This window comes from Impatiens glandulifera, chromosome 9 (genome assembly GCF_907164915.1).
Source record: "Impatiens glandulifera chromosome 9, dImpGla2.1, whole genome shotgun sequence".
NCBI lineage: Eukaryota > Viridiplantae > Streptophyta > Magnoliopsida > Ericales > Balsaminaceae > Impatiens > Impatiens glandulifera.
Window position 1 is genome coordinate 21,356,016 of NC_061870.1, and position 11,739 is coordinate 21,367,754.

Sequence of the window (11,739 nt, forward strand, 5' to 3'; positions counted from 1 at the left end):
ATTGTTATTGCAATATTGCATATAATTTCTACATATAGATCGAATATTAAATAGCATACTCTTTAATGCTAATTAATAAGACGTACCATAACAACAACATATTGAATCTTACATATAAAAAGGTTCTACTTCGGGGCAATTTTTCAAAATGTATGAATGAGCTATCACTCGATCGCTATAATCCAAGTTGTATATTTTTCCTTTAAATAGGTCTTCCAACGATGAAAATATTGAAATGTCCGAGATTTCAGTTTGTGCATTTTTTTGGTCTTCTTCCTCCATATATTTGGCATATAAACTAATACTCTCATTTACAAGATAACTTTCGCTTATTGAGACTTCGGGGTGGTTATTATTCCGTAAATATTTTTTCATTGTACCCATGTAATGTTCAAACTGATACATCCATCGATACTGGACAGGTCCTCCAAGCAAAGCCTCAAATGACAAGTGAACCGGGAGATGCATCATGATGTCGAAGATTGATTGTGAAAAAATCATTTCAAATTTGCAAAGTGTCAATATAATATCCATGTACAATTGTTCAAGGTCCGCTTGAATCAACTCTTTGAAACACAACAACCGAAAGAACCAAGACAAATTTACTAACGCATCATACACATTATCTGAAAGTAATCCAAGGGTTGCTAAAGGAATAAGACATTCCAATAAAATGTGACAATCATAACTCTTTAATCCCGTAATCTTTTTCTCTTCCAAATTTACACAACCGCAGATATTTGAGCAAAAAGCATCAGGAAACTTAAGATCTTTCAAGAATTTACAAAGACGTTTTTTATGATCGGATGTCAAAGTGAAAGGCGCTTCTAGATAATGAACCACTCCTTCATCATTTATAGGATGTAACCATTGTTTTATGCCTAAAAGTTGTAAATCTTTACGGGCTTTAGGATCATCCTTAGTCTTCTCTTTCACATTCATTATTGTTCCCAACACGCTATCACAAATATTTTTTTCAATATGCATCACATCCAAATTATGTTTCAATAATAGTGATTTCCAATAAGGCAAGCGGAAGAAAATGTTAAGTTTGTTTCAATTGTCTCCCCGCGTTTCATGATATATCTTGGTTTTCTTGCTCAAATCCGTAGTAAGAATTGTGTCTTCTAGGTCACGTGCTTGCTCGTAAATTTCTTTCCCCGTTAACAAACGACTCTTTATCCCTTATGTATTTGTACTTTGGTGGAAGGAAGCGTTTGTGACCCATGTAACATTGTTTGGAACTATTAACCAATCAAAGAGATACCGTGTCGTTATTACAATAAGGACAAGTGAATTTCCCTTTTGCACTCTAGCCTAACAAATTCGCGTACGCGGAAAAGTCGTTATTGGTCCACATCAACGTCGCTCGCATATTAAAGTATTGCGAGGTGTGTGCATCAAAACTTCTCACACCAGTTTGCCACAGTTCAGTCAACTCGTCGATCAATGGCTGGAGAAATATGTCAATTGCATCTCCCAGACTCTTTGGACCTGGAATTAACATAGATAGAATGAAATTGCTAGAATCCATGCAAGTAGTGGGTGACACATTATAAGGAACGAGAATAACCGGCCAAACACTGTATGACTTTTTCCCATTTGCAAATGGTTAAAACCCATCGCTTATTAACCCAGTCTTACGTTTCGAGATTCCGACGCGAAATCTTTATAATTTCATCAAACGTTTTTCGAGTTAAAGAATCAGCAGGATGTCTCAACGTATCACTATCAACTCTTCATTCCTTATGCAATCTCATCATTGGAGACGTTTTTGAGGACATGTATAGTCTTTATAGTCTTGGTATTAGAGGGAAATATCTTAACACCTTAGTTGGAATGATTTTCCCATTTTGCTTCTTTCGAACTGCCCAATTTGTTTGGTCGACTTTCCATCTTAAAAGGCCGCAAACTCTGCAAGACTCTACATTTTGTCGTCCTTCCAAAATAGCATACAGTTGTTCTTACATGCGTCTATCTTCTCATACTTAAGCCCGATATCAGTAATGAATTTTTAACTTTCGTAGTAGGAGTTTGGCAATTAAGCGTCAATCGATAATATGTAGTCTTTAAGCAGATGCAGCAACATATCGAACGAAGAATTTGTCCATTGACAAACATTCTTTATGTGAAGTAGTTTCAGTAGTGCTGATGATTTCGTTATTCGAGCACCTTCATACAATGGTCGTTTGGAATCATCAAGCAATTTATAAAAAAAATTGCGCATCCGCGCCTGGTTCCTTGTTGTTTGGGCCATCATTAACGTTGGAGAACATATCGTTTATATAATCGTGCATATAACGTTCTTCATTGACCTCTTCATTGACTGTATTCTTCTTCTCCGTTCAAGGATCGTTGAATTCCGGCACGGCATCCTCCGATTGACCATCATCATCATCATCATCCAAGTCATCATCATCATCATCGACGTCATCATTAACCACGTAAGTAGTGAGTCTCTTTTCTCCATGACAATATCAGAACTCATAATGAACATTTATTCCATAAATGATGAGGTGAGTCTTCACATCGTCTATTTCTATAAATGGTGTGTTCAAGCATTTCACGCAAGGACATTTCACTGTTTGTCGGGATGTACTCCTAACTGCAAACTCAAGGAATTTGTCAACACCTTTCTCGTAATCTGGATGATCTCGACGTAAGGTCATCCACGTTTTATCGGGTACTTCCATATTTCTAATAAAATGGAAAACAACCCGCATTATTATATACTTAACTTTATCTAAATTAATTAGACTTACATAATTCTAACATAATCTCTACCTAATATAACATATTCAACACCTAATATCCATAAATTTAATCAAAATATAACCTAAATCAAAGTCAATATAAACCATTTTTTAACATTAATAAAACATAATCAAACATCAATCACACCAAAAATCAACCTAAACATATATACCTAATCAAAACAATAATAAACCTAATCTAACATTATACAACCAAAAATCAACCTAAACATATACATAATCAAACAATAATAAACCTAATCAAACATAAATCACACCAAAAATCAACCTAAACATATATACCTAATCAAAACAATAATAAACATAATCTAACATTATTCAACCAAAAATCAACCTAAACATATACATAATCAAACCATAATAAACCTAATCAAACATCAATCACACCAAAAATCAACATAAACATATACATAATCAAAACAATAATAAACTTAATCTAACATTATTCAACCAAATATCAACCTAAACATATACATAATCAAACAATAATAAACCTAATCAAACATCAATCACACCAAAAATCAACATAAACATATACCTAATCAAAACAATAATAAACTTAATCTAACATTATTCAACCAAAAATCAACATAAACATATACCTAATCAAAACAATAATAAACTTAATCTAACATTATTCAACCAAAAATCAACACAATCTAACATTATCCCACCAAAATTCAACCTAATCTAACATTATCCAACCAAAATTCAACATAATCTAACATTATCCAACCAATATTCAACCTAAACAAACAATAATAAACCTAATCTATCATTATCCAACCAAAATTCAACATAATCTAACATTATCCAACCAAAATTCAACCTAATCTAACATTATCCAACCAAAATTCAACCTAAACAAACAATAATAAAACACAATCTAACATTATCCAACCAAAATTCAACCTAAACAAATAATAATAAAACCTAATCTAACATTATCCAACCAAAATTCAACCTAAACAAACAATAATGAAAACCTAATATAACATTATCTAACCAAAATTCAACATAAACAAACAATAATAAAACCTAATATAACATTATCCAAAATTTAAATAAATACAAAATCTGACCTTAAATGAAGCTGGTTGTGGGCGAAGGCGCGGCGGCAAGACAAGTCTCCAAGCGGCGGCGGCGACAGATCTTCAAACGTCTGCAGGGGAGCGGCGTTTTCAATCCATTCTTGGCGGTGGCGTCTTCGGATGGGTGGCGTCATCTTCAGATGGATGGCGTCGTCTTCGGGCGGTGAAAGAGGAAAAGAAGAAAAGAAGAATGGGTGGGAGGCAGCACGAGTGGAAGGGGAAAGAAGAAAATGCATTTTTTTATTTCAATAGATCTTTACCGAAAGTTATATGAAAACTTTCGGTTTTGATCCTTTGATCAAAACCGAAAGTTTTCATATAACTCTCGGATTTTGATCATTTGCTTAATTCCGAGAGATTTATACATATCTCTCGGTTTTGATCATTTATATTCCGAGAGATTTGTCTAAATCTCTCGGTTTTAGATGAATTTTAAATAGATAAAACTGAGAGATTTGTGTATATCTCTCGGTTTTGATGGTTATTTCTGAAAGTTAATGGTATAATTTTCGGTATTACGACTTCATTATTTTTTAAATTAATTGGTTTCTCACTTTCTAATAATCTTGAACAACATTAATTTAACACATTTGATATCCTTAAAATATTACACAATTCATATGATCGAACATTACACACATTCATAGGATAATCAAACATAAACATTCATATACACTTTTTTATATAATCAAACACAATCATAAACATTTTAACATTAAAGACAATCTTAATTTTTAAAATACAACACACACTTGATTAGATTAGTTAGGAGTCTACATTAGAAATTAAAAAACCAATTAACCCAACAATTTATGAAGTGTTAATACCGAAAGTTAAAGGTATAACTTTCGGTTTTGGTAGTTATTTCTGAAAGATATACATAAAACTTTCGGTATTACCACTTCTTAAATTGTTAAATTAATTAGTTTTTCACATTTTAATGACCTTGAGCAGCATTAATTTAACACATTTGATATCCTGAAAACACTACACAATCCTAATACATCATTAAAATCAAATTTTACACACAACATTAATATCATCAAACACAAACATACATATATACTTCTTTATATTATCAAACACATTCATATACATTTATAACATTACCCTCAATCTTGTTTCTTAAAAAATAACACAATTGATGTGATTAAATAGTTTAGACCAAAAAATTGTAAAAAATCAAATAAAATATGGAATGAATACCGAAAGTTTATTTTGAAAATAACTATCAAAACCGAGAGAATTTTAAAAATCTCTCGGTCCTGACCTTAAATAGAGATTTTTAAGGAAGGGTCAAAAAAGAAAGTTTTCTAATAAACTTTTACAATTACCCTCTTTCCCAACACTTAGAATTTTTTCAGAATTTTTTAAGGAATGGTCAAAAGCGAAAGTTTTCTAATAAACTTTCACAATTACCCATTCCCAACACTTAGAATTTTTTCGAATTTTTTCATTTTTTTAAGGAATGGTCAAAAGAGAAAGTTTATTAGAAAACTTTCGCAATTACCCATTCCCAACACTTAGAATTTTTTCAGCTTTTTTTAAGAAAGGGTCAAAAGCGAAAGTTTTCTAATAAACTTTTGTAATTACCCCTTCCCAACATTTAGAATTTTTTCAGATTTTTTTAAGGAGGGTCAAAAGCGAAAGTTTTCTAATACACTTTTGCAAATACCCCTTCCCAATACTTAGAATTTTTCAGATTATTTTAAAGAAGGATCAAAAGCGAAAGTTTCTAATAAACTTTCGCAAATATCCCCTACCCAGCACTTAGAAATTTTTCCAATTTTTTTAAGAAGGGTCAAAAGAGAAAGTTTTCTAATAAACTTTCGCAATTACTCCTTCCGAACACTTAGAATTTTTTCAGATTTTTTAAGGAAGGGTCAAAAGCGAAAGTTTTCTAATAAACTTTCGCAAATAGCCCCCTCCAAAGAATGGTCAAAAACGAAAGTTTATTATAAAACTTTCGCAATTACCAATTCTGGATAGTTAAAATCGATGGTTCTTTTAATAACCTTCGCAATTACCCTATTTTCCTATTTTTTCTACAACAATGTAATCGAAAATGTTCAATAAATTTATCAAATAAAGGCAAACCAATACATATAGAAAAAACATTCCTAAACCACATTAATAAACCAAAAGATAATTATAATTCATAAGTCGATCTAACCAAAGGTCAAAACGTACCAAATTATCCAAAACATGTTATCAGTCGAACGAAAATAATTACAATAATTATTCAAATACTTTAATCTAGTTAGTAGGTGGGGGAGGAGGAGCGGGTGGTTAATTCCGCCTCCTGAAGAATTCAATTTGTTGTTCAAGATTCTCCAATTTTTGAGTCATTTGCTCCCTGTCCGCTTTAATTTTAGTAAGCAATTGAGCTCTTTCCGCATCCCTCAATTGTATTTGCTCCAATGCCGACGCTAGGTGTCTCGCATCCTCCTCACGTTTAACATTCGCAGTAGTCATTGGGTTAGCCTCGACAGACCCTCGGTCAGAACTTGATTTTGCTAGCAAGTTCTGGAATGGTCAGGACAGTTTCTCTGGTGTTTTCCAAATACGCTTCCAATTACTCATCCTGAATGCATTTCATTAATAAATTTATGAATCTAACCACAATATATAACATTAATAAACCTAATCTAACATGAATCAAAATATAATATATATCAAACCACATTTAACATAAATAATCATACTAATCAAATATAAATCAAACGAAATAACCTTAATTCAAATGTAATATAAATATAAAACTAAACATTAACAAATCTAAATCTAACCATATAATTACCAAACAAATAATCTAACATAACCAAACAAAATCATACATATATTTAACAAAATTTAACCTAATATATAACATATATCAAACAAAATATAATCTAAACTAACCTAAAACTAAACTAAAACTAACCAATAACAAATCTAAATATAACCTTATGTTATATAACCTTATAACATATATAACCAAATAAAATAAAATCTAACCTTGATTTGAAGGTGAGACGAATGTGGTTTCGTTGAGGGCGTCGGCGCGGGCGGAAGGAGAAGAGAAGAAGAAGAAGAGAAGAAGGTGGAGGCAGCGCGGGCGGAAGAGAAATCAGAGAGAGAGAAAGGGAAAAGAGAAATGGTGGAAAGAAGAAGAGAAGAAGTAGGGTTTTTTTAATTTAAATAGGTCATTCCCGAAAGTTATTTGAAAACTTTTGGTTTTGAACCTGAGTCAAAACCGAAGGTTTATAAGAAAACCTTCGCAATTAATCATTCTCAAACTTAGAATTATTTTTTAAAAGTTTTGGGATGAATCAAAACCGAAAGTTTATTAGAAAACCTTCGCAATTAATCATTCTCAAACCTATAATTATTTTTCATTTTTTTGGGGATGAGTCAAAACCGAAGGTTTATTGGAAAACTTTCGCAATTAACAATTTCAGGAAAGGTAAAACCGAGAGTTATTAGAATAACCTTCGCAATTACCCCATTTCCAACATTTAGAATTATTTTGGTTTTTTTGGGAAGGGAAAACCGAAAGTTTTGCAAAGAAGTTTCGGTAAAAATTTGTAAGACCAAAAGTTTTACATGACTCTCGGAATCTATTTTTAATAACGAAAGATTTGTTTCTCTTGGGATCATTTCCGAGAGTTTATGAAAACCTTCGGTAATGTCTGTCGGTAAAGATCGTTTTTTTACCATTGTTGATTCATATATTTTAATATTTAACATTGTGACCTCACACTTTGGTTAATCAAATATTTTGGTTTATATTTTTTAACCAATTTCAATTGTCATCGGTCTATTATCTTTTGACAAACCACATCAAAGGTTGTATTTTTTTTAGGTTGCAAATTCGAAACATACATAACCGTTTTAAGTTTATGGACGGATCAACCCACAATCCGACCCAAGTATCTATTTACTCTCACATATATATCAAAATTAATCACCACTCTCGACCCGGCAATCCGGATACTTTGAAAATTAAGCATCATTATATATATATATATATATATATATATATATATATATATATATATATATATATATATTAGTTAGTAAAAAAGTTGAACTTATGTTGTTAAGAATGTCTCGCGTTCATCAAATTTGGTGTTGAATTTAAAATATAAAATTTTATTAGCCTAGTTGGTTAAAAGAATTTTGTACTTGTTTTGTTAGGTTGTAAGTTCGAAACATACATATAGAATTTTTTTTTTATTTTTAACCGTTTTAAGTTTATGAACATGTCAACTCACAATCCGATTCAAGTATTCATTACTCTCACATATATATCCAAATTAACTACATCTCTAAACCCGATAATCCGGACAATTTGAAAATTAATTATTATTATTAGAGAAATAATATATACAGCACCCTTATACAGCACCTTCATACAACATCTACCTGATTTGGTAAGAAAAAGAAAATATTTTTCTCTCTCTTGTATTTTTTTCAAAATATATTTTCTCTTTCTTACCAAATCAGGTAGATGATGTATAAAGGTGTTGTATGTGTCATTTCTCTTATTATTATTATTATTATTATATATATATATATTATAATTCGGTTTGAAACACTAAAATAATAAATAAAATTACGAAATTTAAAATTATCTCACAATCAATTGAATTCTTAATTTTGATATTTAAATTTAGCTAACAATTTGGTGGGTTAGTTTTTATGAATTTTTATATCAACTCTCTTTAATATTATAGTAAATTTGTTTTTTACATAGATAAGATGAATATAATTTAAAACAAAATAATTTGAAAATAAAAATTACATGAAATCACTATTAATAAGACAAAAACTTTTTTTTAAGGTGACATAACCCCACAGTCACATTCTCGTTTAATCAAATAATATGATATATTTTATATTAAGCACACTCTTTAGAAAATAGAAATATAGGGATTAACAAATTTATTTGTCTCGCAAAATTGATTAATTATCTATCATCAAATTTGGCGAGAAACATCTTTTATTAAATATAAATACAAAGACAACTAGTTAGCTAGGATCGATCAAGCATAAGCCACGATCACAGATTGAACAGATTGAATGCAATGTATAGTGTGCCTCGTAAAGCCAGCCTTGTTGAGAATGTTTTCCCATTCTTTTAGAGTTCTTTCTTTACCTCTTTCAGTATGAGCCAGCATCACCATATCCAACATTAGTCTCACATACTCAAGATCATCTCCTTCTTTCTCCTTCTCATTCTCGACTTCATCTTCTTTAACCAACGCTTCTACTATTATAACTTTGCCTTTGTCTTTCGGAATAGCATCTTTACAATTCTTTAGGATCTTGATGCACTTTTCATCTTCCCAGTCATGCAGAACCCACTATAGGATAGGCAATGCAAATTCATGACTTGAAATTTTTAACCTAAGTCAAAACTTGAATCTTTTAACGACGGGAAAAAAGTGTCGCTATTGATCATGGCATGACATTATTGGCCCATTTTAGTAGCAACTTTTTATTTTGCTAAAAAACACTTTTTTTCAACTATTTGTTTTTAAGTTTCATTTAATTTAATCATACTTTTATATCAAATAGAAAACAAGATAGCTTTCACATTTTTTCGAATTTTATTGTAAAAGTGATTATTATATAAGTCATAGTGAATATTTTTCTCACCTTTATAAAAATTGCATCTGCTTTTGGAATGGCTTCGAACATGTCCCCGGCAACATGTTCAACACCAGCGCATTCTTTTGCGACGGAAACAACGTGTGGGAGATCAAAATTAATGCCACGAATCCACGGAAAAGCCTCCACCAACAAACTCAACGTCGTGCCATCCCCTCCACCAACATCCACAACTAACTCCAATCCTTGGAAAACCTCGGCACATCCTCGAATGACAGCTGGCACTGTGATCCTTGCATCACACGCCATCGCGTCGTTGATTATCTTGCTTTCGTCGGCATTTGCCTCAGCGTAGCTCCATACATCCTTGCCATTGGCTACTTCAAACGCGTGGGATTTGCAATCCGTTAGGACGCGTTTGCTTAGTCCCAACCAGGGTGCCAACATGAACGGGCTGCTCTCCATCCGGATGAATGAGACCATGCTTTTGTTATGGTTTCTTGTGAGGAGACGAGAAATAGGAGTTGGGAGATAGCCCCTTGATTTGGAAGAGTCGATTTCTATAGGCTCTTCGCGAAAGATGCCACGGTTGACTAAATATCGCATGATGCGGTGAAGGGTGGAAGGGGGACAGCCTATGGCTGAGGATAGTTCGGAGAGAGTCATGGGACTATCGGCCACATGGTTTTCGAGGATGTCGGGTATGTCAAGATCAATAGCGCATCGAACTACGGCCATGTCGGTGAAGCCGAATACATAATTCCATATGTTAACTCGGGCTTGAGCTTCTTCCACATTTCTCTTGTCCATCTTTCTTTCTATATATGAACTTGTGCTTTCTCATGAGTGGTAAGTATATTTATAGTGGATTAGTTTTAAATAACTTTTAATTTTGTTGCTCAAACATAACTTTTTTTAATTCTTTTAATTTGGTTTCGTCTCACTAATGAAGATGATCTTGCAACCTTCAATTTATATATATATAATTTTCATATGGGTACATTAGGTATATATATCTGAGGGAATAAATGAAATGATTTCCAAATTTTGAATGGAAAAGTTATTATGAGATGTAAGTTTAGGGGTCAAAATGGAAATAAGAAGAAGTCAAGGGGCAAAAAAATTAAAACTTCTAATTCATTTGATCATTTCAATATTTTTTATTCTAATAAGGTTGTTGAATAATGACAGTTATAATTTATTATAAATAAATTATAATAAACAAAATCATGGATACCTAAAACTTAAAATATTATACACCCAAATTTTAGCAATCCATCAATTTCTTGGAGAGATACCCTATCCTGAGTCCCCGACAATTACAAAATGTTTTTTATTTAAATGATTATTTTAAATTTATTTTAAAAATATTTTGTAATTTTTAAAAAGAATTGAAAATATAATATTTTAGTGTTGAAAATTGTTAAAAAAACATTTTTCGATAAAAGATAGTAACTTTGATATTAATAATTTGAATGATTAGTGATAATTTTGAAGTGAGTATTTTTTTTATAAAAGTATTTAAAAAAAATATTAATATATAATAATAAATAAATAATGATTTAAAATAATGTTTATTTTAATATTTTAATTAATAAATTAAATAATTATAATTAAAGTAAGAAAATTTAATAAAATATATTTTAATTATGTTATTTAAATACCCATCACCATCGAATATATATATATTTATTTGTTTGAATGTGATGGAGTATTTTACAATATATTGACAGCTAAAACAATACAGAAAAACATGCAAATATATTTTGTACAGATCCTCCTGATTTTGGTGCTAAGCAGATAGAGATATTGTTGTTTGATTTGTTTTGTTTATAGAATTTTTTTAAAAAACTCAATCATCTTATTTTAATTATCAAATAGAATTCTAAAATACTTTTATTTTAGTTTTAAAATATTTGAATTTTAAATTAAAAATATATTAAAATAATTAAACTCATTAAAACTCAAATAATATACATTTTTTTAATACCCGATTGCTCTTTAAAGTATAAACTTGTGTTGTTTTTATCATAGTTTAAAATACGCGGTCCGACCGCGAAACAGTTGAATGGACGGTTCGAATTTTGACTTTAATACGGTTATCTTTTGAACCGGTCAAAGTTCGGTCCGACCGAAAATTTGAACCGAAAATTTTCGATTCAAAAGGTTACCATTATAAAAGACTATTCTCGGATAGGAGATCAAGAATCTATTATATATACTTATTCTATCTATTTCTTCTCCTCAATCTATTTGAGGACCTCGGCTCAGATCTACTG

General features: G+C 30.9%; 1 protein-coding gene across 1 annotated transcript; it reads right to left on the reverse strand.

The window, feature by feature from the left end:
• Positions 1 to 8,892: 8,892 nt before the first annotated feature.
• On the reverse strand, positions 8,893 to 10,270 carry LOC124915654 (acetylserotonin O-methyltransferase-like). Its single transcript, XM_047456412.1, has 2 exons — positions 9,509 to 10,270; positions 8,893 to 9,213 (listed from the first exon to the last, which is right to left on the reverse strand). The coding sequence occupies exons 1-2, from the start codon at positions 10,268 to 10,270 to the stop codon at positions 8,893 to 8,895; spliced, it is 1,083 nt and encodes a 360-aa protein (XP_047312368.1).
• Between the last annotated feature and the right edge of the window lie 1,469 nt (positions 10,271 to 11,739).

Bases quoted from the DNA above. Each gene is read 5' to 3' on its own strand.
- LOC124915654 (XM_047456412.1), bottom strand. From the start codon at position 10,270: ATGGACAAGAGAAATGTGGAAGAAGCTCAAGCCCGAGTTAACATATGG. The intron at 9,214-9,508 runs GTGAGAAAAATA...CCTATCCTATAG, and splicing joins CAGATGCAATTTTTATAAAG to TGGGTTCTGCATGACTGGGA.